Here is a 21,494-nt window from a genome sequence, read left to right on the forward strand (position 1 = left end):
CATGCCACGCGATTTCCTAGCACGTGTCAATCACTCAGTGTATCCATGACCGTCCAATCCGGGAATGTATGTGCTCACGCGCGTGAGATATTTTCTTAAATAATTAGAGATCCTGATTCCACTAGATGGCGCCGTATCCTTACCAGCCGTTGGATCTAATCTCGACGGTAAATAATGAACGAATATTTCTAGCCGTTTAGATTTTGGTTGGCTGTAATTGACGGCTTAGATTCGATTAAAGACGGCGGGCCGATCATCTATTCAGATCTATAAGTAGAGAAGCCAATTAGTTCGTTATTCGACGTAAGACTCTCTCTCTCCTCTCTTATTTTGTTCTTTCTCTCACCTCTTTCGTCATTTCGATTTCTTGTTTTCCTTGGAACCGATATCTGGAAACTCTGGATCTAAGTTTTTCAGATCGATTTTGGTAGTTTTTACTCAGTCTAGGGTTTTTATAGGGTTTCAATTTTGGGGTTTACCCAGTTTGTCGTTTATCTCTTCGGTCACATTCCGCCGAGGACTTGTGATTTTGACCTGAGGGTTATTAGACGGAGAATAGGAAGGAGCTTAGAGCGGATATGGATTTCAGTGTAGTATACGTGTGATTCATAGGATTTCATCATTGGATTGATTTGGTAAATCGCATCTTTGTGATATATTCCGGCGAGTTGCGGTCTTGACTCTAAAACAACGAGGGCTGATCGTGGAAGGGACTGAGGCAAGAAATTTGACATCCCGGATTGATCACCGCATGTTTCTAAGACGCAATCAAGGGTTTATGATAAATTCATTGTCGAAGCATATACCTGCAAGCTTTTTTTTTGGAGCAGGGACATTAAAGCATACTAGGTAGGTTTTCTGAATTCTCTAATTCGAGTTGTGATTTCCAGAATTTGATAGCTTTCTCATTTATAAGGATTGAGGGGGATAAGGCTAATGGTTCAAGTTAATGTGTAGGCACTGGAAGGTAGTAGAGTTTGCGGGACAGGGAGAACCAATTTGTCTTTGTAAATGATGGGTAAAGCACGGAAACACTTGAGAGGGAAATCATCGGGCTTTGCTCCTGATTATATGCAAGCTGTTGAGACCATGATTGAGCCTGATGAATTTGGTTACCCACACGGGATCGATAGTGAGATAGAGGAGGCCCCTGCACTGAAAAGGAGCCGTTTTAGTTTGAATGGAGATAGCTATGGTGTTCCTAAAGAGGTTTTATCTTTTTCAAAGATGTCGAGGTCTGAGAGAAAGAATTTAGTCCACAAGTTGAAGATGGAGCTTGAGCAGGTCAGGGATCTTCGTAAGAGGATTGCATGTATTAGTTCAGACACTGTTCTGTTGTCGCCATATGGGGATATTCGTAGTTACAGTGATGGATCTAAGAGGCCACCACAAGAAAACTTTGCTACATTTGTTGGTACACAGGGGAAAAAGCGCTGCCCTGTGCGCAATGATAAGCAGCGGACTAAGAAAGGCCCATCTCGGCATTCTGAGTCTGCAAGATTAGATGTAGCAACAAGCTCCACAGTTGCTTCAGTGATGAAGGAGTGTCAGACATTACTCGATCGTGTATGGTCACATAAGTTGGGGTTTGCATTTCGCAATCCAGTTGATCCAGTTTTGTTGAATATTCCGGATTATTTTACTGTGATTAAGCACCCAATGGATCTTGGAACCATACGAAGCAGACTGCGTAACGATGAATACTCTAGTCCTTTGGACTTCGCAGCAGATGTGCGTCTTACATTTTCGAATTCTATTGCTTACAACCCACCAGGAAATCAATACCATAAAATGGCTCGCGATCTCAGCGCATATTTTGAGTCGAGATGGAAAGCTATAGAGAAAAAAATACCTGTGACTGAACCACCAGTCATGCCCTTAGCCAGTTCTGCTTCTCTGGAGGCTGAAATCCCTTATAAAGTAGCACCGCCAAGGAAGAAAGCAGCTGCAGTGAACGAGAGCAAGCTGAGGGTGGAACCTGCGAAGTTGGTCATGACAGATGGTGAGAAGAAACAATTAAGCCGAGATTTGGAGGCGTTAGAAGAAGAGTTCCCACAAAACATTGTTGATCTCCTGAGAGAGCAAAGTGGCATTGATGGCCAATCTGGGGAAGTTGAGATTGAGATAGATATAGATACGCTTTCTGATGAAATCTTGTTCATGGTTCGGAAACTCCTGGATGACTATCTAAGGGAGAAAAAGAAGTCCCAGGAAAAGAGTGAACCTTGTGAGATGGAGGTAAAGAATCTCTCTGATCAGTTTTTAATGATTGTTGTGTGCGCCAGGAAATGTTGACATCTGACTTTTGGTTTATCTTTTCTCTAACAGATTGTTCATGACTCTGGATTCAGTAATTCCTCTCTGCAACCTAGTAAAGGTAAGTTTTTTTTTTTTTTTTTGATGTCAAAAATGATTTCTCTCAGTAGTCTGATGTATTCCTGATCACAGGTGATCTGCTAATTGACGAGGATGTTGACATAGTTGGTGGGAATGACCCCCCTGTTTCAAGCCATCCTCCTCTTCAGATAGAAAAAGATGCTGCATGTAGAAACAATGAATGCAGTAGTTTGAGTAGCTCCAGTAGTGAATCGGGCTCTTCATCTACTGGTTCGTGTTTATGCGAGCCTTCTTCTATTTCGTTAGAATAATCATTCATTTTTCTCTCGTAAATTGTGCATTGATTTGTACAGTATGTAAGAGTAGCTAAGATTGAAAATAAAGTATTTTTTTCTTTTTCTTAGATGCATCACTTTTCTATTCGAGTGATTAGTATTTGACTTTTGAGGCAGGTTTGTATTTGCGCCAGCTGCTACCCGTCTTTAAAAAAAAAAAAAAAATCTTGATGATCATTAGGACTGTGGTAATCCTGCTGATGGGTCTTAGTGTAAAACTGACCCTCTGTGTGTTCTGCTCTACTAAGTGTGGTTGTACACTTGCTATAGAGAATATTGTATTAGTATCTGTGGTTTATTAGCTTATGACAAAGGAGTTATGCCTTACGTCGTGATTCGATGAATTATAGTACTGATTTCTTTGTTTAATTTTCCCTCTTAGGAAGAGCTTTTAGTACTGATGTTTTCTGTGATTATCTTTCAGATTCTGATTCATTTAGTTCCTCTGGGAATGAAACAGATTCCATTAAAGCTTCAAATCCTACTAATACAGAGGTATATTTGATAGTGGAATTCTTCTGTTATGGAGTCTTTGTGTTTGATAGTTCTCTAATTATTTGCGCGAGATTCCTTAATATACTCTCTGCATTATTGTCATGGCGTCTACAATCAGAAATTTGACATTTACTTCCGTAGAATAAGTGTAGTCTTCTCTTTAATTTAGGATAAAAAGGAACCAGGAGTTGGTATAAACAGAAAGGACGAGAATATCAACGGTGAAAAGATTGTTGTAAATGGTTAGTCTCATTTCAATTGATGGTATAAGCAGAAAAGATTGTTGGAGGGCTCGGATGGAAGTCTTCCCAAAACTAATTTATTGTTCTCTGTAGATTCTTTAGTTGAGCATGATGTTGGGGAAAATTCAACCGCCATGGATGCAGTACCGGTCCTTCCAGAGGGTAAGAAATGAAATAAGGAAGGTTGGAGATGAATAGCTGTTAATTTTCAGATCATGATTTTACCTGTCATGCTTTGGCTATTATAGAGGAGACTGCTCCACCTGATCCAGAAAAGCGTTACCGCGCGGCTTTGTTGAAGAATCGTTTTGCTGATACCATTATGAAAGCTCGAGAGAAGGCCCTTACTAAGGTTGAGTTTTTAAGTGCCTGCTGTATGACGAAAAAGCTCGTCTGAATATCTGGAAAGTTTTAATCTCAATTTTTGACGCATCAATTTTCAGGGTGAAAAAGGAGATCCTGAAAAATTGAGGATAGAAAGAGAGGAGTTTGAGAAACGGCTAAGGCAAGGTTGGATTGTAGTGAACTGAGTGTGCTTATGCACTTCATAATTCCTTACTAAATGCTTATTGTTAATTCTTGCGGTTTTCTTCTGATTAGAAAAAGTTCGGTTACAAGCCGAGGCCAAAGCTGCTGACGAGGCTAGGAGAAAAGCTAAGCAGAGCTGCAGAAAAGCGAGGAGGGAAAGAGAGCAGAGAGGATGCTGCACGACAGGCTTTACAAACGTATTTCAAGTTTTCTACGATTCTCCAAGGTCTATTACGTTGTAAATCATGCTAAATGACTTTTTTGGACGGCTGCAGATGGAAAAGACCGTGGAGATAAACGAGGGTAGGCGGTTTATGGAAGACCTGGAGATGCTTAGAGCTACAGTTACCGATGGTGATCAATTACCGACTTTCATGGAAGAGATGAGCCCCAAATGTAGTCAGGATATGCTGGGTAGTTTTAAGATGGAAGGAAACAGTAATCCATTAGAACAGCTAGGTCTCTACATGAAAATGGATGAGGATGAGGATGATGAAGAAGATCAGCCCCACTTTAGCCAAGTAGATGAACAGTCCATTGATAGAAAAGAAAGACGCACACTTAGTCCTGATGAAGTAGAGAGAGAGGACCTACTTGTTAGTGGAAATGAAAAACCGGTAAGCCAAGAAGATGAAAAACCCATCAACCGAATGGAGGAAGAAGAACAAATGGGCAATGTGCCACTTAGACCCCATGGAGAAGAGGGAGAAGACAAACTTGTTGGTGAAAGGGAAGGGAGAGAAGAAGTGGTAAGCCTAAAGGCACAGGATAATGAGAACCATCATGAAGATGAAAAACTCATCAGCCAAAACGAAGGAAAAAAACAATCGGAGAATGTGCCAGAGCAAGAAAATGGAGTTGAGGACAAGGGGGAACAAGAAACTGAAGTTGTGGACAAAGGAGATGAAGAAGCTTTAGTTGTGGACAAAGGAGATGAAGAAGCTGTAGTTGTGGACAAGGGAGATGAAGAAGCTGAAGTTGTAGACAAGAGAGAGGAAGAAAGAGAAGTTGTCGACATGGTAGAGGTAGAAACTGAAGTTGTCGACAAGGTAGAGCAAGAGACTGAAGTTATCGACAAGGGAGAGCAAGAGCAAGGAACTAAAACTGACGACATGGGAGAGCAAACAATTGAAGTTGGCAACGAGAGAGAGCAAGAAACTGAACTTTTAGACAAGAGAGAGGAAGATTCTGAAGTTATGGGCAAGGGAGAGTTAGAAACTGAAATTGTCGATAAGGGAGAGCAAGAGACTGAAGTTATCGACAAGGGAGAGCAAGAGCAAGAGCAAGAAACTAAAATTGACGACATGGAAGAGCAAAAAACTGTAGTTGTCGACAACGGTGAACAAGTGATTGAAGTGGTCAACGAGAGAGAGCAAGAAACTGAACTTCTAGACAAGAGAGAAGAAGATTCTGATGTTGTGGGCAAGGGAGAGCAAGAAAATGAAGTTGTGGAAGAAGAAATTGATTGAGATGTCTTTTTTTTTTTTTCTGGGAAAGAGAGACAAAGAAAAACCAATTTTGCTTAAAAACAGATGTCGTCGGAAAATTGAATTTGGTATTGCAGCAGCCAAATTGAGACTAATTTGTTGAAATGTGAAAAATGGTAAATAAGTAAAAAAAAAATTGTACCGGAAGATCGTGTTCGTTAACGAGACTCTCTTTGTCATATTTAACTTTTAACCCCCAGATACTTTTTGATTGATCTATTTAGACCCAATTCTCTACCGAGTCTGGATGGATAGAGGGTAAATATGTCATTTCAGCGTTGTTCTTATTAGATGAAGCGAAGGAAGTGAGACGCTGAGACAGAGCGCAGAAAAATGGTGTCAGTGGCTGGTGGTCAATGGGCACTCTGTGTCGCTTCGCCGTCGTCTTCTTCATCGCTTCCAGGGAAAAACTCAGCAACTGGCAATTCATACTGTTCTCCAACTACTGTTAACTTACGCACTGAGTTGGCCGCATTTCGTCCTCAGTTCCGTCTTTTCTCTCGCATTTCTTCGTCCCGCCGCCGCCTTTGCGCTTCCAGCTCCGCCGAGTCTGGAATCTTCCTCCCTCACCTTGTCGCTTCTATGGTTTGCGCTTCCCCTTCGTTAATGCGTGTTTACTTCAAAAATTCACCGAGTACTGATTGAGCTTCGAAATTAGGAATTAATGGTCTCGTAAACTTGTTGCAATCTACTGAGCTTTAGGATCGTTATTTCAGGAACAAGTTGAGGAGACTTACATTATGGTGAAACCAGACGGCATACAACGAGGCCTTGTAAGCTTCTTTGCTTGTTCATATTTCTCCCTTTTGAACCGTTAATTATTCGGTAATAACTTGTGTGAACCTTGAAACTATCTTAGGTTGGAGAAATCATCTCTCGTTTTGAGAAGAAGGGATTTAAACTGATTGGACTGAAGATGTTCCAGTGCCCAAGAGAATTGGCTGAGGTTTGACTCTCACTCATAACATTCACTAGCAATATAATGTTTATATGCTTCTCAAGTTGATGTATAACTAAGTCATTGACAAGTAGTACATCAATTTCCAGGAACATTACAAGGATCTTAGTGCCAAATCATTCTTCCCTAGTCTGATCGAGTACATTACTTCAGGCCCAGTTGTGTGTATGGTACGGGTCGGCGTACTATTATAACTCCAATCCGGTCTTCCTGGATTATCAATCTAGTTAATTGGTTGTGATGTTTCAATTCTTGTAAAAGGCTTGGGAAGGTGTTGGTGTGGTTGCTTCAGCCAGGAAGCTAATAGGGAAAACAGATCCTCTTCAAGCTGAACCTGGTACTATAAGAGGAGATCTTGCTGTACAAACCGGAAGGTTTGAATCTTACCACACTACCTTTTATAAATGTTGCAGTTAAGCGTTTAAGATGATTATAACTGATGATTTTGATGCTTACGTTATGCAATATTGCAGGAACATTGTTCATGGTAGTGATAGTCCTGAAAACGGAAAGCGTGAGATTGGTGAGATTTCTTGTTTCTTAAATCAGTCACCCATGTTTCATCATTGACTATGTCCATTCCATTTAGTGGCATTACTGAAACTTGGTTGAGAAATGCAAACAAAGGTGGTTCGACTTCATTTTCTTCTATCAAACTTGAACACACAGCGATATTAGTACATACTTGACTACTCATATTGTTTGGTTAATATATATATACAATCATGAAAACGGTTTCGAATTACTTCTTCATTGAGTTAGCTTCTCTATTGGTTTTCGTCCGCTGACATCTTGGCTCTTGTGGTTGTGGCACAGCTTTGTGGTTCAAAGAAGGCGAGCTATGCGAGTGGGATTCGGCTCTAGCCTCATGGCTAAGGGAGTGATCGTTGAGAAGACAGATTCGATTATAATGGTCTAAAAAGGAAATTTCTTTACTTGTTTCTTGTTGATGTTGTGAGAATGAGCTCTGGTCTGTTTTGTTCTTGATTTTGGTGGCAATACAACTTCCAGTTTTCGGCTTATAATAACTTTCCTATGTAACAAAATGAGCTATAGATTCATCCACATTTTGGTTCATCGTTACATAAAGATCTAGGAGTTCATCTTCTCTCTACACTCAGCAATGAAAATTTTCTGATTTTGTTGGGAAGTTAAGCTACGAACATCAAGGAGAACGAATGTGCAGACGACCTACAGAAGAGTGGATATACGTATTGCAGATGCATGATTGAGACTGTTCAAATCACTGAACCGGAATGAGAATGCGGTTTATCTCTAGGACCGATTGGTATATGGAATCTCAATTTCCTCCGGAGGAACTTCCCACTTATCGTCTTCTTCAACATCTCTGCTCTTGGGGATTTCTGGAGTTGAATGTGGTTTTGGTTTCAGGTTTGGCCTCCTGTGAATAAAAATCTATCGGCTTAGCTTCACTAATTTAGCACAGAGAGAGTGAAGAGAGAAGAAAGACTGAAGAATCTGACCTTTTACGATTCTTCTTCGCAGCTTCTTTGGTTTTACGCTTCCTTTTCTCCTGAGAGTTCTCGAAGAAGCGTCGTCTCCGAGTCTCCTGCAACACACCGGCTCTGAAAACCGATCTCTTGAAATCGTTCAACAGCTGATCCTCCGATTCGCCGTCTTTAGGCACCACCTCGACGTTGTAGTATCCGGACTTGAAGAAGAATAGGTTCGCGTTCGCCAGCGAAGGATACGCCACGCGATTGATGACGTCATCGTGATTGGCTCTGAGGAAGAACTTCGTCGTCATCCAAAGCTGCTGATATGGTCTCGCGTTCGCGGATATGGAAGATGAAAGTGTACACGGCGAGGATCTAGTGATAGGTTTCAGACTAGGCGGAGTAGAAGACGAGAGAAAACATGAGAGGAGGTCGAAGAGGGAAGCCATCGTTTCTAGCGCCATTTTTTTCCCCTCTGAATAAGTGAACATTCATTTTTGGCTCTAATATTTGTAATTAGTTTGGGTGATTAGCAGTGTGATTAATACTACTAATTAAGAATCTGGCTAAAACGATGACGTTTTGAGCATATAGAGACGACACCATTAAACTTTGATCTTTGAAACATCTCTGAGTCTCTTCTCTCTTTCTCTCCCTCTCTGGTAAATTATGCTCAAAACAACGATTTCTCCGATTTTCTCATCGTTTACAGGTAAACCAAAGGCTTCGAGGTTGATTTTTCAAGCTTGTAAGGCCGTTCTTGAGGATACTCCACCAAGTGCTCGACGAAATGCGTCAACCAACTTGACCATGTTACACCAAGGCCCTCCAACCTCGGCCTACGTTCATCTTCCCTTCTGTCGCAAACGCTGCCATTATTGCGACTTCCCAATCTTGGCTCTAGGGTCTTCCTCTTCTTCGTCTAATCTCTACGAGGAAGGCAAAGAAGATGACCCACGAATCACAAACTATGTGAATTTGGTCGTTAGAGAAATAAAAGCGACAAGAGCGGGTTTTGATACGAAACCGAATCTCGAGACGGTGTTTTTCGGGGGAGGGACGCCTTCTCTTGTCCCTCCCAAGCTTGTTGCTTTGATTCTCGATACACTGAGTTTGGATTTCGGGTTGAGTCCTGATGCTGAGATATCAATGGAGATGGATCCAGGCACATTTGGTGCTCAGAAACTAAAAGAATTGATGGATTTGGGAGTGAACAGAGTGTCTTTAGGAGTTCAAGCATTCCAAGATGAGCTCTTGAAAGCTTGTGGAAGAGCTCATGGTGTATCTCAAGTATATGAGGCAATCGAGTTTGTTAAGAAATGTGGAGTTGAGAATTGGAGTATGGATCTTATATCTTCTCTGCCTCACCAAACACTGGAGATGTGGGAAGAGAGTTTGAGATTAGCTATCGAATCACAGCCCAATCATGTTTCTGTATATGATCTGCAAGTGGAACAAGGCACCAAGTTTGGAAACGTGTAAGTATTTATATAATCCAAGTTTGCTTTTTTTATTTCTTTTACTGTAACCTGATCACTTTAACGAATTGATGATGATCATGAACTTGTGTAGGTACACTCCAGGTCAATCTCCTCTTCCTTCAGAAACACAATCTGCAGAGTTTTATAAAACAGCATCATCGATGCTCCGTGGTGCAGGTTATGATCACTATGAAGTCAGCAGTTACGCGAAAGACGGGTTCAAGTGTAAACACAACTTGATATACTGGAAGAACAAGCCCTTCTATGCTTTCGGTTTAGGTTCAGCGAGTTATGTTGGAGGGTTAAGGTTTTCAAGGCCAAGGAGGCTTAAGGAATACACAAACTACGTCACTGACTTGGAGAATGGTGCGGCTAACTGGTGTGGAAACGGTAACGTTGATCTCAAGGACGTCGCGACAGACATCGTGATGCTATCTTTCAGAACATCTAAAGGGCTTGAACTTAAGGAGTTTGGAGAAGCTTTTGGCAGAGAGGTAGTGAACTCGATTTGTAAGGTGTATGAGCCTTATGTGGAGAGTGGTCACATTGTTTGTTTGGATGATATGAGAAGAGAAGTGATGAGTGATGAATTCAAAACCTTGATTGCAAATGATGAAATGAAGATTGAGGATCATGTGAGGTACCTTAGGCTGAGAGATCCAGATGGTTTTCTCCTCTCTAACGAGTTGATATCTCTAGCGTTTGGTGTCATATCTCCTTAAAATCTTTAAAGCGCAACTAACAATGAAAGGTTGTTTTTGTACATGTTTTTGCAGTTATCGATTGTGTTTCAAACTGATGTTACCATTGATATGTATGAATATTCGATAAAATTACAGAGAGATCACTATTCCTATTACTGTGAAAGGAATCATCTGTTTCTATAACCTTACAGAGAAATCATTTGTCTTTGGAAACCCATCTGATATCCATTGAAACCTGCTTCAAAACCCCAAAGTAACACTCTCTTTTGGGAATCCATAAAGTACCTTGTTTGAGGATAAACACCAAATGAGGAAAGCTCTTGAGAAAGGGAAGCAATGTGGAAGATTTGTGATTCACTGAACGAATATCGGATGTAAACACCCCTTTGCTCTTTCATGACCAGTTTGAGGCTCACCTGTATTAAGTTAAGAAAGGGTAGACTTTAGGAACTGGATATGATTGTATATACTACAGCGAGATTCAAAGACTGTCAAGAGAATGAAATTTGTACATATTCAAAAAGCCAATGTTTGAAAGGATTACCATCTTACGATGGTTTTGTTTTTTTCCCAGCTTTTTTAATCCGACGCAACTCTTGTGTCCCGCTTCTCTTTTCTCTGTAAGGACAATATAAACAACGTGAACAAAGACTCCCGAGGAACAAAGCACTGAGGGAACAAGAAAAACATAGAGAACATCATAAGGTACCTTTGGTGTAAGAAAACCAGCAGATAAAAGAGAGGGAGTAGCATCAATGTCAGTATTGATATGGCGAGGTAGAAGACACCCGATTTCTTCTGCACAATTTTAGCATAGACTCTCGGATGTTAAAGGATAACTGATCGCTTTCATATGATTGGTTTCCACAAAAGAAAAACAGATAAAGCATGGTCAAAAGAGGCAAATGGGATAACATATATGCTTAAAGAAATAACTGTTAGTCATTTCGCACACATAAGTAACTGCGACGGCTTTAACAGATCTTACCTTGCCTCCTCTAGGAAACGGTTTATTTCTTCCAGTGCAGGTATGAGCATCACAGAATTGTCGCAAGAAATGTTCTTCGATCATGAAAAAATCAAAAACAAAGAACATATATTTAGGCACGCTTGAAGGAAGTAATTTTGAGAAACATCTAATATTCGGTGAGCAAAGATTCACTGGGAAGGCTTCTAAGTTAGGAATCATACCATGAAGACGGCTAGCTGAGGGACCTTGACTCACTGGGAAACAACTGTTGGCAACGCTCTACATAAACAAGAAAGGGCATCAACAAATAAAAATCGTAGAGAGGACAAGGCAAGGCATAGAAAATTGTATCGAAGGAGAAGAATAATAAGAAGCCATGGATACAGAGAGGAAAAGGCAAAGAAAATCGTATCGAAGGAGAAGAATAATAAGAAGCCATGGATCCAGAGAGGACAAGGCAAAGAAAATTGAAAGAGAAGCCAAGAAAGCAAACCTCGCAGAGATGACGGTTTTTGGCAATAGCTGCAGGGTTGCACTTGCTCTTGGGTTTCTTGGAGCTCAATACAAAATCGCAATGCAATGCTCCACACAGGTCGGCTAAACACTTTGTACCAGTCTGAAGCAATAAGGTAAGTTTTCTAGTATCAGCTCAAGTGAATTCCTTTGAAATGCAGAAGCCTTAAAGTAATCGTAACGCACATCTGAAAAATCACACTTGGTGACTTTGAAACAGACAGCACAGCAACAGTTAATTCACATACCGTATTTAAAAGATCGTAATGCCTAGTGACGAAGTGCTGGTCAAGAAATTTCTCTTCAGTGAAACTTTTCTTGCAGTAACCACATTTCCATTCGAAGATATCAACGTGAATCTTATGAAGTTCCTGATCTCTATATAAATCATTATCAGGATGAAGCCTACAATTCTTTGATATTTGATATCCTTCCCGTTCCACAAACGGGGTCAAATACTGCAGAAATCCAAATTATAAAACCATCAGAAAATCTGCTCCGTAGCTAAAATCAGGCAGAACAAAAAAAAAACATTCAAACAAAAATCCAAACTAGTACCCAAAAACATTATCAATTCTCAACTTACATCTTGTATAATCTGCCAAGCTGCTCGACTTCTATGTCGGGAACAATGTATTTCTGGAGCATTACCTCGCACTTCTTCCTCAACAAATCTAAATTCCCACAAAAATATAATCAGAGGCTTAGAAATATACGCAAGCCTGAATTGGAAAATAATCTACACAAGCTAATCACTAGTCAGCTTAGCTTTTTTTTGTTGGTTTGTACAGAGAAAAGAGAGCTAAACTAAGAGGAATTTATGGAGAATCACCTAGTAGATTTAGATGCTTCGAACACCTACAGAGAGAAAAACTACAAAGATTCAATGACTATATACACAGATCAGAAGAAAAAGGAATATGAATTATAGATAGATGAAGGTAGAAGAGGTGATGTTTGAGTACCTGAGAGAGTGATTGATGGAGAAGAAGAGGAAAAAGTAGAAGAATCACGAGAATTGACTCCCTTACTCTTCCCATCGAACTCAAGAGACGCAAGTCACCGAAGATCTTTCTACTTTGTTGCTGTTTCGGCTGCATACTCGATTTAGGCTACCGGGGAATGGAGATATCACTGTAACCAAACAAAGGGATTTTTATATTTACTTTTAGGCCCAACTCGCTTCACTTTCTACAAAGGGAACCCATCTTGTGTTGGGCTCTCACAACTTGTTTTCGCTCTTTTGTTTTGTTTTTGTTTTTTTTTTTCCACAGAATTAATGATGTAATAAATATTTGACAACTTTTCTTTTATTGATTTTTTCATTTCTCGGAATTTTTGGTTTAAAATGATTTTTTAAGGTACTACGGTTGAGGAAATACGCGGGAAAGGAGAAAAGGTAAGTTGATTTGGTTAATGCTGTTGTCAACGACGACGTGTTTCCCTCTTTTGTTTCTCCTTCCTCTCTCTCTATCTATATATGTATTACAGCTTTCTTTCCCTTCTCTCTCCTCCCATCTCTCTCTCTCTCTCTCTCTCTCTCTAGATCTTGATATTTCCTCTTGCTTTTGATCTCAACAATGGCGAAGGTAAGAACAAACACCCATCTCTTTAGATTTTCTCTCTTTTGATCAATCGTTGATGATCATTATTTATCCCCAAAACAAAAAAAAAAGAAGTATCTACCTTTTCTCATCTCTAGTGAATACTCTCTGTCTGATTGATGCAGGAAAATAAAGGGAAGCCATTGCCAAAGTTTGGTGAATGGGATGTGAACAATCCCGCATCGGCCGAAGGATTCACAGTCATTTTCAGCAAAGCTAGCGACGAGAAGAAGACCAAGAAAGCATCCGGCGCAGGTCCTAATACTCTGGTTTCACCTCAGAGAAACCAAAACTCCGATCAAAACAATCACCATGATTCTCAAAACCCAAAAGCTAAGGTCATACACTTTTTCTCATCAAAATTCAACTTCTTTCTCCTCCTGATGGGTTTTCAAAAGAACACAGATTGCTTACCTGATTTATGTTTTTTTTTCTTTTCTGAGCAGAAGAAATGGCTTTGCTTCCGTTAACTTTTCGGAAGAATCCGAGGATTAGGAAGCTAAAGAAGTTAGCAGAGAGATCCCAGACAAAAAGTGAAACAAATTGGCTTTAAGAGTTACAAGCCATATGACATATCTAACGCAGTCATACATCTCGGCTTTCGTCTTCTTCTTCTTGTCTTTTGCTGATATAATACTTGTTCAGTATACTTATTGTTTCTTCTTTTTGTTTGCCAACAATTTTCCCACAATGGATATAAGAGCATACATTTGTCTCCTGACTCCTCCAAAGAATCTTTTTTTTTTTTAAGAAATAAGATTAGAGACAAAGTCCTTCTCAGAGAATGCTATTATTTCATATTTGACAAAACGAGACTATAATTTGGTTTCTGTACAGCCTTCCAACAGCTTTAAACTATTTAAATCCTAAAAAAAGTTAACATTTATAAATGTGCACTCGGAGGTCGCGGGCTTTTAAATCTACAAGGATAGATTGTGGTTTCAGAGCTGACGCCTAAACTGCAGTAAATAATATGCTGGAGATACAACTTGTGGGGAAACTGCACCAGACAATCATAGCAGGAACATGTGCACTGACGTAGAAGTATGCAAAAGTATCTTTGTTCATACAATGTCATTTTCTGGTTCTGGATTCTAGCACTTCTTTTGAGAATGGTTCTGGATTCTAGCACTTCTTTTAAGATTGATTCTGGATTCTACCACTACTTTTATGATTCAGATATGAACAAAACTAGGCAGAAATCGACGAAAGTAATTTCAGAGAAGAGCAACCAACCGAAGAAGAACAGAAGCAGAAGAGAGGGTAGGCTTCCATTAGACTGAACCGTAGAGTGAGAGAGTAAATTAGTTACAGTTAAACCCGGAACAAAAATTAATTGGTGACAATTTTGTGTAACAGGCATTGACTTGCCAGATAGATATAGTTTAGAGACACTATACTTTACCTAATTGTTTTTCATAAACTCCGAAACCAGAAACAGAGTTTGATCCTAAGAACCGAGAGGCTTTTGATGGTAAAGAAAAAAAAGTATCCCTTTAAAGCAGGCTTATGATTCATAAGTTATGAACATATGCTGTCAATTCCAGCTGTCATTGTCATTTCTGTTGTCGCCGACTTGAGGAGCTTCTACGGTTTGGGAGATGCTGGACGAGAATGTAGGCGGTATTGAATGATCGAATCTACAAGCTGGACCAAATTTGCAGATGCCATACCGGCTGTAGTGTGTGCACATGTTTTGATCCTGCAAATTATAAATAAAATTTTAAATAAAAAGCCTGAATATCAATGATAATTAAGAGAGGAAAAGGGGAATAAGTTGTGAATCAGAAAATTTTGTTTTTTTTTTCTGAGAAAGCTCACCAGAAAGGTCATCTTCTTTAGTATTAAAAGGAGCAAAAGAATACAAGTTTACGATTTTAAAGTCAAACAAGAACATCATGGAAGAAAAACTAACTCACAGGTCTTAGGGGTAAGCCCTTGTCATTAAAAGAGGATGGAGCTTGCTTCGGCAATCTATTTTTCGGATGATGGTATTTGCATTTATATTTGAACTTACAGTCCCCGGTTTTAACATAATAACTGCACTCTGGTTGATCCGGACGTTCAGGGAACTCCTCAACAGGCATCTGCTGTTGGTATTGTGAGAATGAACTAGTTTCAGCCAATGAATTGTTCACCTGGTATGTGGAAGGAGGAAGCCCACTCCTTTCTGATGAATAGACAGAATGCGCCTACACAAATAAGAATGAGAAACTTCAAAAGCAAAGTACTATAGCTTTCTCAACATAAAGAGAAAAACGCATCAAAATAAGTAATGCAGAGCTCAATATAACTTACCTGATACCCATTCCACTCCGAATTTTGAGGTGAAACTCCACGATTCTGTGAGTACATAACTGGAATAAAAGGAGCAGTACCAGTACCATTCATGTGTTTCGATGAAGACCAAGAAGTGGAACTTGCTTGGGACGCATCCTTTGGGGAAAATGATCCAACGGATCCACCATTGTTACCACGGAACAAGGGAGAATCAACTCCTCCAATGGCCGTAGGATCAGGATGGTTAAATTTGCAGTCACCTCCAAACTTGCAGGAGCCATTTCGCATGTAGAAAGGGCATTCTTTCTCTCCCTGGCAATAGCTTACACTATTATAGCTTATCCAAAAGGCTGTTTTAAACAGAATGCTAGAAGTGTCTAGACCAGTTAATGGAATACCGGTCTGATAGGAAGGCCAAGGAAGTTAAGCTCTGGTCGAGAGGTCAAAGAAGTCTGCTCTTTAGTGTGGCTGAATCTACAGGACTCTCCATATTTGCACCCTCCAGTCCTGAAGTAGTACTGCAACCCGGTAAGGGAAAGCAACACAAAATGAAAATTGTTTAATCTTGCTATGCCATTACAGAGGAAAGAAAAGACAGTATTTAACCTTGCACTCCATCAGCCTGGGATTCTCCACATCCTCTTCCCTTTCCCGTACCTTCTCCCTACCAATCTTCCAATTAACGAAACATTAGAATAGCAAAAAGAGAGATATAAAAAGGTCCTTTTCATTTAAATAGCATAGGCCTAACCCCTTTTTTCGTTCTTATACTCCCTAAAGACTTCAGATCCCAAACCAAAACAGCAGAGGAATAGAAAACAAATCAAACTCAAAACTAAAACATAATACCAGAACAGAATTCTAAATCAAGCTTTCTCATTTCGTTCCAGCAACGAAGTAGATAAATGAATAATTTATATACACAGACAGGCAAGTTTTATCCTTTCGCCATTATTAAACAAAAAGGAAAAATATTTTCTACCCTAGCATCAATTAAGAATCAAAATCATGTCAGGAGAGCCAAAAAAAAAAAAAAAACACCTGAGATTTTCGATCACAAATGGAATAACAAAACATGCAGAGATCATTGGTAGAAGAAAATTACTGGGAATTTCCTTCGAACAGGGTGGTTGAACTTGCAACTCGAACCGTATTTGCAGCTTCCTGTTCTCATATAAAACGAACAATCCTCTGCATCAGGTCTCACTGGATACGCGATCATTCTCTTCTCACGCTCGCTCCCATCTCTTGCTTCTGCTTCTTCCTCCTCCTCCTCTTCCTCCTCCTTATTCTTCTTCTCGCTGCCCAACGCCCACGAATCTGTTTCTCTATTGCCTTCAGAGGCACTAATCGGCACACTCAGATCTTTCGTAGCTTCTTCCAAACCCACATTTCTGAGATGATCACTTAGCTCCTCGGAAACGTGATTGAGATCAGACGGATCCCGATCGGCGACGGGATCGTTGTCGGAAGAAGATCGAGACGGTGGATTTGGATCGGTTGTGGCCGGATTCGGGTCGGGAATTTCTTCGGGCTTGCTCATGATTTACTCAAAATGACATTACAATTTTACAGAAATCCCTAATTTCCACCGATCAAAACACGGTGAAGAAAAAAAATGCAGACGAAGATGAAGAAAAAAAAAATCTCAGTTTTATCGCGTTTGTTTCCTCATTATGGGTAGTTTTGTCCTTTCCGAAAGAGACCCAAGTTGACGTTTAAAAAATTAAATAAAAACAACCGACATAAGTGAGAATCGTATTGAAACTGTGTACCAAAAGTGTAATAATTGATAGTTTTTTTCTGTTATTTTTCTTTTTTCTGTTATTTCTGTTAAAAAAACGCATTATTGTTACCATGGGGGTTTCAGTTTTTTTTTTTTGGTCTAAGGGTTTCAGTTTTTTTATTAAACCCTCAAGACTCAAGTTGTATCTTGACTCGCCCTAAATAATAGAAATTGAAATTGGACACTTCAATGTCCTTTTTTTTTTTTTTTGACAGATAGTGCCTTATGCAAGTCTTCTTGTTACCAATTTCTAGAATACGAATTAAAAGCTTACCCAAAGCCTTTTGTAGGTATATTGTGAGCATATATGTTAATCCTATCTTCCTTTTTTTTTTTTTGACAAACTATTATGTTGATCTTATCTTGACCTGACTTGTTATCCATTTTAAAAATAAACTTCCAATTGATCATGAATCTATATATGAAGTAAGACTGTAAGAGTTTTCTATATGTCCATACAAATCGTCATATCTATACATGGTGAATTTAACTCATCATTTGAACTCTTTTCGATGACATATATGACATGATGTCTAATGGTTTGTAGTTACTTCGTGGATTCGGACTCAAAAGAGCTCGATCGCTGGATTATCTTGCCAGAATTGAAAGTTTAACTTGCGATAGTTTCCAGCACATTTTTACGAAAAATGAAGGAGGTGGTTGAGAAGTATCTAAAGAGAAGAGGATCAAAAGATATATATACGTACGTGGTGCATGGTTGAAAGAAAAAATAGTAGAGCGAAGAGAAAGATAAAGGAGGAAGGTCTAATCGGCGCCGTGGTGCATGGCTCAATAAGGAGGGGCCAGCTCGTCACAACCACCAGCGATATAAGTGCTTGAGAATTGTGATCAATATAATTAATTGCATGCAAAACGTCATTTTGTTGCATGCTTACCGCACTTACCTTTACACTTGTCCTATTTATCACGATAGATCCTTTTAAAAAAATATATAAAATCGGAATTCTTAAATGAATCATTTAACTCTACTAGATTATACTTTTGAAACCAAAGAAACGAAACGTAATAATGTATGACACTATGAGGAAATAAAATAAAACAAAAGATGTAATTTGCACTATGTAGATTGTGGTTCCTCTTCCCATGCTCAGCTCCATTTGCACTCGCTATATATTATTAATTCTTCACCCTTTCGTGGGTTTATGATGTAACTCAAAATGATATCCCTTTTAATCGGGAGGAATGCATGGAGAAATAATTTTAAAAATAAAAAGAAAAACGAAAATCAAAAAAAGGAAATTTAGTAATGTACTATGTATGAGGCTAGAAATGAGGAAAGGTAATAAAGTACCCTTTGACTATAGTCTATCTATAAAACGCTCCACTTAGGTATCCAAAATATGTACACCCTACTTTGAACAAAAAAAAATCAATTACATTGAATCATCCAATCATCTACAAAGCAAAGATGGTCACAGTTACAACAATGTCTTTATCATCGACGACGCTCGTCTTCTTCCTCATCGTATCTACCGTCTCCGGGACCTCAGCAACAAGAAACCTCTCGCTGGCTGCTGAAAATAGTGGAGAATGGTGCGTGGCGAATAATAAAGCGACGGATGCGCAGCTACAAGCGACTATAGATTGGTGTTGCAGTGACGCAGGAGGATTCCGCGATTGTGGACCGATCCAACCCGGTGGAGCCTGCTACGAACCAAACACTCTAAGAGACCACGCGTCGTACGTTATGAACGAGTATTACCAGAACCTTGGTCACACAGGGGAGCAATGCGATTTCGGCGGTACTGGCACTCGAGTTCATAGAAACCCTAGCCATGGCTCGTGTGTTTACGTTTCTTATTAATTAGACATTTTAATATCTGTGTGTATGGGAACCCCTTAATGCGAAGCTCCAAATAAGTTGAGAATGTTTTATATGCATCACTTTTCTCTAATATATATCTACACTATATACAAGCTAATTGGCTCTCTATATCTCATTATGCTGTCTACTTTGGAGGAAATGATTGCAAGCTAATGGGATTTTAAATCTCAGCTTCCCACATAGCCCGGTCCTGTACATATTAAATATTTATTTAGTATATCAGTAATTAATTACAGTATATGATACTGACTTAGGATAAATACCTTTCATAAAGGGTAAACTAGAAATTTGGTTCGAAAATATTTGATTTAATGTAAAACACACATAAACACATATCCAAAATATTTAGTCTTTTGAACAAAAATCAGATGAATCATCCATCAATACAAGCAATAATGGTCAAAACAGAGATGTCTTTATCATTGACGCTCCTCTTCTTCCTTGTCGTATCTACCTCAGCACTAAGAAACGTCTCGTCGGCTGAAAATAAAGGACCATGGTGTGTAGCTAGCGAGTCAGAAAGGGACGGATGTGCAGCTACAAGCGAATATAGACTGGTGTTGCAGCTACAAAGGAGAATTTCCGTGATTATACACCGATTCAACCCGGTGGAGTATTTGCTTTGAACCAAACACTATAAGAGACCATGCATCTTTCGTCATGAACTTGTATTACTATAACCTTAGTCACACCAAGGAGCAATTCAATTTCAATGGTAATTAATGGCTCTCAAGTTTCTACAGACCCAAGTCATGGCGCTTGATTCTACGAGTCTTATTGAAGATAATCCATCCATTTCATGTTTTACCGGTTTAATTACATAGATTAATATACCATATCGATTCGGCCGGTTAGACTAGTAGAACCGCGATTTGATATGTAACCCAGTCAATGGATTCTTTTTTTAAAAAAATTAAAAAATACCGAAATATTGTTGATTCTTCGAAATTAGAAAAGAATCCTCTAATAAAGATTGATCTAGTAATTTTAAGATGGGTAGGTAAATGAAAAAAAAAGGAAACGAATATTATAATAGAAAAAAAAAAATTAGGAAATGGATGGAAAATGGTGGAATCCGACAATGAAATTAATAAGGGCAATAAAAGGAATTTTGCTAATTCGAAATTTACTAACAAAACTGCAAATAAAAATAATAAAAAATCAGTGGAGGCTAGTGTACACCAGGCCACACTTTCTTTGCTTCCGCCTCTGGTTATGTGTATATATATACTAAATCATATAGTACTTGCATGAGAACAAAAAAAGCGAAGCATTTTCACATCCAAGAATATAATATAATGTCGCAGTTTTTGACGCTGCTCCTCCTCATCATCCTATCAACTGTGGCGATCCAACAAGTCCCACTCGTGAGCTGCAGACAATGGTGCATGGCGATGCGGAGTGCGACAAATGAACAATTACAATCCAACATCGACTTCGCTTGCAGCAACGGCGTCGACTGTAGCCCGATCAAACCCAGTGGAAGTTGCTTTGAACCTAATAATATGGTAGACCATGCGTCCTTTGTCATGAACGCTTATTACCATAGTCATGGTCGTACCGTAGACGCTTGTAGGTTCGGCGGCACCAGTTGCTTTGTCTTTGTCGACCCAAGTTATGACTCATGTGTCTACTACACTTAAAAAGATTTTGATTGTTTTGAAATTGCGTTACTTGATTATTGTTGCCTTTTTTTTTAATAATGAATTTTCTTACTTTTCGGAATTTAACAATTAAAATGTTATTTTGAGGTTACTGATAGTTGTGACGTTTTCATTAATATTCTTAGTGGTGAATGGTGATGCCTCATAACTTTTCTTAATGTGGTTACGCGACACGAGATAATGGTGGAAAAATGTCAATTACTATTGAAATATATAAAACAAGTTTTACGTGGTTCTATGTATGATACTAAGAGTTTGTCTGGTCGGAAATCTATCTCTAACCAAATGGTCTTCATATCAACTTTACTGCAAATTTTATTATATTTTTTGGTTAACTTGTTCTGGTTATCTATTTGCTTCAAAGTTGGCCGTATAAACTGTCATTTAATCGTGAACTAATTTTTACCCAAAAATAATTGGAAAAAGAATATGACATTCTTCTCCATTCCTAGAATATTTTACCATTTAAAAAAGAATTTTGTTACATATATATAGGACATACATGATTCTTATTCATTCCTTTTTCTAAGGAATTATAGAACAAATATATTCCTCATCAAATTGTCAAAGAATAAAGTAGAAACAATAATAAAAGTTGGTATTTTACGTAAATATTAGAAAAAAAATTATAAAAATTTGATAATTTAACCTTTCACACTTAGCCTAATCTCCCAATTCCTGCTTAGTTTCCGTATTTGGATATATTTATATATCTACAAATCATCCAACGGTTCTTCAAGGTGGATCACATAGCAAGTTAGTATGATATAGCAAAAAGATCTTACAAAAAATATAGAAATAGAAATG

The 21,494-nt window shown here is 38.9% G+C and overlaps 9 protein-coding genes and 1 pseudogene across 12 annotated transcripts; 7 read left to right on the forward strand and 3 right to left on the reverse strand.

Annotated features, from left to right (window-relative positions):
- The first annotated feature begins 306 nt into the window (after positions 1–306).
- On the forward strand, positions 307–5,586 carry LOC18012368 (transcription factor GTE10). Its single transcript, XM_024151008.1, has 11 exons — positions 307–849; positions 958–2,238; positions 2,329–2,377; positions 2,449–2,607; positions 3,097–3,167; positions 3,337–3,409; positions 3,503–3,571; positions 3,658–3,761; positions 3,853–3,919; positions 4,010–4,134; positions 4,213–5,586. Exons 2-11 carry the CDS (start codon positions 1,012–1,014, stop codon positions 5,404–5,406), a joined length of 3,138 nt encoding a protein of 1,045 aa, XP_024006776.1. The 5' UTR covers positions 307–849; positions 958–1,011; the 3' UTR covers positions 5,407–5,586.
- Positions 5,587–5,652: 66 nt separating this feature from the next.
- LOC18012369 (nucleoside diphosphate kinase II, chloroplastic) lies at positions 5,653–7,486 on the forward strand. The gene is made up of 7 exons (XM_006394228.2): positions 5,653–6,009; positions 6,141–6,197; positions 6,284–6,370; positions 6,472–6,552; positions 6,644–6,756; positions 6,856–6,905; positions 7,199–7,486. Exons 1-7 carry the CDS (start codon positions 5,758–5,760, stop codon positions 7,264–7,266), a joined length of 708 nt encoding a protein of 235 aa, XP_006394290.1. The 5' UTR covers positions 5,653–5,757; the 3' UTR covers positions 7,267–7,486.
- Positions 7,487–7,623: 137 nt separating this feature from the next.
- Positions 7,624–8,464, reverse strand: LOC18012553 (30S ribosomal protein S21, chloroplastic). The gene is made up of 2 exons (XM_006394229.2): positions 7,867–8,464; positions 7,624–7,784 (listed from the first exon to the last, which is right to left on the reverse strand). Exons 1-2 carry the CDS (start codon positions 8,328–8,330, stop codon positions 7,658–7,660), a joined length of 591 nt encoding a protein of 196 aa, XP_006394291.2. The 5' UTR covers positions 8,331–8,464; the 3' UTR covers positions 7,624–7,657.
- On the forward strand, positions 8,430–10,157 carry LOC18012554 (oxygen-independent coproporphyrinogen-III oxidase-like protein sll1917). Of its 2 annotated transcripts, XM_024151007.1 has the most exons (3): positions 8,430–9,317; positions 9,412–9,960; positions 10,097–10,157. In XM_024151007.1, exons 1-3 carry the CDS (start codon positions 8,509–8,511, stop codon positions 10,149–10,151), a joined length of 1,413 nt encoding a protein of 470 aa, XP_024006775.1. In that variant the 5' UTR covers positions 8,430–8,508; the 3' UTR covers positions 10,152–10,157. The 2 variants fall into 2 exon arrangements, with proteins under 2 accessions (XP_024006775.1, XP_006394292.1); XM_006394230.2 differs by having other exon boundaries at positions 9,412–10,151.
- LOC18012599 lies at positions 10,109–12,619 on the reverse strand. Its single transcript, XM_006394231.2, has 10 exons — positions 12,473–12,619; positions 12,340–12,365; positions 12,094–12,181; positions 11,756–11,965; positions 11,488–11,610; positions 11,216–11,273; positions 11,013–11,086; positions 10,734–10,822; positions 10,569–10,642; positions 10,109–10,440 (listed from the first exon to the last, which is right to left on the reverse strand). The coding sequence occupies exons 1-9, from the start codon at positions 12,605–12,607 to the stop codon at positions 10,573–10,575; spliced, it is 873 nt and encodes a 290-aa protein (XP_006394293.1). The 5' UTR covers positions 12,608–12,619; the 3' UTR covers positions 10,109–10,440; positions 10,569–10,572.
- A 611-nt stretch (positions 12,620–13,230) lies between these two features.
- On the forward strand, positions 13,231–13,581 carry LOC18012600 (RPM1-interacting protein 4). Its single transcript, XM_006394232.2, has 2 exons — positions 13,231–13,449; positions 13,558–13,581. Exons 1-2 carry the CDS (start codon positions 13,231–13,233, stop codon positions 13,579–13,581), a joined length of 243 nt encoding a protein of 80 aa, XP_006394294.1.
- Positions 13,582–14,363: 782 nt separating this feature from the next.
- Positions 14,364–17,007, reverse strand: LOC18011636 (zinc finger CCCH domain-containing protein 67). 3 transcript variants are annotated; one of them, XM_006394233.2, is made up of 6 exons: positions 16,497–17,007; positions 15,998–16,063; positions 15,790–15,909; positions 15,410–15,703; positions 15,031–15,303; positions 14,364–14,813 (listed from the first exon to the last, which is right to left on the reverse strand). In XM_006394233.2, the coding sequence occupies exons 1-6, from the start codon at positions 16,932–16,934 to the stop codon at positions 14,649–14,651; spliced, it is 1,356 nt and encodes a 451-aa protein (XP_006394295.1). In that variant the 5' UTR covers positions 16,935–17,007; the 3' UTR covers positions 14,364–14,648. The 3 variants fall into 3 exon arrangements, with proteins under 3 accessions (XP_006394295.1, XP_024007604.1, XP_024007605.1); XM_024151836.1 differs by having other exon boundaries at positions 15,998–16,055; positions 16,497–16,628; XM_024151837.1 differs by having other exon boundaries at positions 15,790–15,898; positions 16,497–16,572.
- Positions 17,008–18,555: 1,548 nt separating this feature from the next.
- LOC18012714 (major pollen allergen Ole e 10) lies at positions 18,556–19,105 on the forward strand. Its single transcript, XM_006394234.2, has one exon. The coding sequence runs from the start codon at positions 18,607–18,609 to the stop codon at positions 19,000–19,002; it is 396 nt and encodes a 131-aa protein (XP_006394296.1). The 5' UTR covers positions 18,556–18,606; the 3' UTR covers positions 19,003–19,105.
- A 313-nt stretch (positions 19,106–19,418) lies between these two features.
- On the forward strand, positions 19,419–19,786 carry LOC18012715 (annotated as a pseudogene).
- A 535-nt stretch (positions 19,787–20,321) lies between these two features.
- On the forward strand, positions 20,322–20,666 carry LOC18013163 (major pollen allergen Ole e 10). The gene has a single exon (XM_006394236.1). The coding sequence runs from the start codon at positions 20,322–20,324 to the stop codon at positions 20,664–20,666; it is 345 nt and encodes a 114-aa protein (XP_006394298.1).
- Positions 20,667–21,494: the final 828 nt, after the last annotated feature.

Source organism: Eutrema salsugineum, unplaced genomic scaffold, assembly GCF_000478725.1.
Source record: "Eutrema salsugineum unplaced genomic scaffold, Eutsalg1_0 scaffold_6, whole genome shotgun sequence".
Lineage (NCBI taxonomy): Eukaryota > Viridiplantae > Streptophyta > Magnoliopsida > Brassicales > Brassicaceae > Eutrema > Eutrema salsugineum.

Bases quoted from the DNA above. Each gene is read 5' to 3' on its own strand.
- LOC18013163 (XM_006394236.1), top strand. From the start codon at position 20,322: ATGTCGCAGTTTTTGACGCTGCTCCTCCTCATCATCCTATCAACTGTG.
- LOC18012553 (XM_006394229.2), bottom strand. From the start codon at position 8,330: ATGTTCACTTATTCAGAGGGGAAAAAAATGGCGCTAGAAACGATGGCT. The intron at 7,785-7,866 runs GTCAGATTCTTC...TTTTATTCACAG, and splicing joins GCGAAGAAGAATCGTAAAAG to GAGGCCAAACCTGAAACCAA.
- LOC18012369 (XM_006394228.2), top strand. From the start codon at position 5,758: ATGGTGTCAGTGGCTGGTGGTCAATGGGCACTCTGTGTCGCTTCGCCG. The intron at 6,010-6,140 runs GTTTGCGCTTCC...TCGTTATTTCAG, and splicing joins CTCACCTTGTCGCTTCTATG to GAACAAGTTGAGGAGACTTA. The intron at 6,757-6,855 runs GTTTGAATCTTA...GCAATATTGCAG, and splicing joins CTTGCTGTACAAACCGGAAG to GAACATTGTTCATGGTAGTG.
- LOC18012368 (XM_024151008.1), top strand. From the start codon at position 1,012: ATGATGGGTAAAGCACGGAAACACTTGAGAGGGAAATCATCGGGCTTT. The intron at 2,378-2,448 runs GTAAGTTTTTTT...TCCTGATCACAG, and splicing joins CTCTCTGCAACCTAGTAAAG to GTGATCTGCTAATTGACGAG. The intron at 3,920-4,009 runs GTTGGATTGTAG...TCTTCTGATTAG, and splicing joins TGAGAAACGGCTAAGGCAAG to AAAAAGTTCGGTTACAAGCC.
- LOC18012714 (XM_006394234.2), top strand. From the start codon at position 18,607: ATGGTCACAGTTACAACAATGTCTTTATCATCGACGACGCTCGTCTTC.
- LOC18011636 (XM_006394233.2), bottom strand. From the start codon at position 16,934: ATGAGCAAGCCCGAAGAAATTCCCGACCCGAATCCGGCCACAACCGAT. The intron at 15,910-15,997 runs GTTAAATACTGT...ACCGGGTTGCAG, and splicing joins CCAGGCTGATGGAGTGCAAG to TACTACTTCAGGACTGGAGG. The intron at 14,814-15,030 runs GTGAGTTAGTTT...TATAATTTGCAG, and splicing joins AGGGCTTACCCCTAAGACCT to GATCAAAACATGTGCACACA.
- LOC18012599 (XM_006394231.2), bottom strand. From the start codon at position 12,607: ATGCAGCCGAAACAGCAACAAAGTAGAAAGATCTTCGGTGACTTGCGT. The intron at 11,087-11,215 runs GTATGATTCCTA...TCATGATCGAAG, and splicing joins CTCAGCTAGCCGTCTTCATG to AACATTTCTTGCGACAATTC. The intron at 10,643-10,733 runs GTACCTTATGAT...TTGTCCTTACAG, and splicing joins CTGGTTTTCTTACACCAAAG to AGAAAAGAGAAGCGGGACAC.
- LOC18012554 (XM_006394230.2), top strand. From the start codon at position 8,509: ATGCTCAAAACAACGATTTCTCCGATTTTCTCATCGTTTACAGGTAAA. The intron at 9,318-9,411 runs GTAAGTATTTAT...GAACTTGTGTAG, and splicing joins GGCACCAAGTTTGGAAACGT to GTACACTCCAGGTCAATCTC.
- LOC18012600 (XM_006394232.2), top strand. From the start codon at position 13,231: ATGCAGGAAAATAAAGGGAAGCCATTGCCAAAGTTTGGTGAATGGGAT. The intron at 13,450-13,557 runs GTCATACACTTT...TTTTCTGAGCAG, and splicing joins CTCAAAACCCAAAAGCTAAG to AAGAAATGGCTTTGCTTCCG.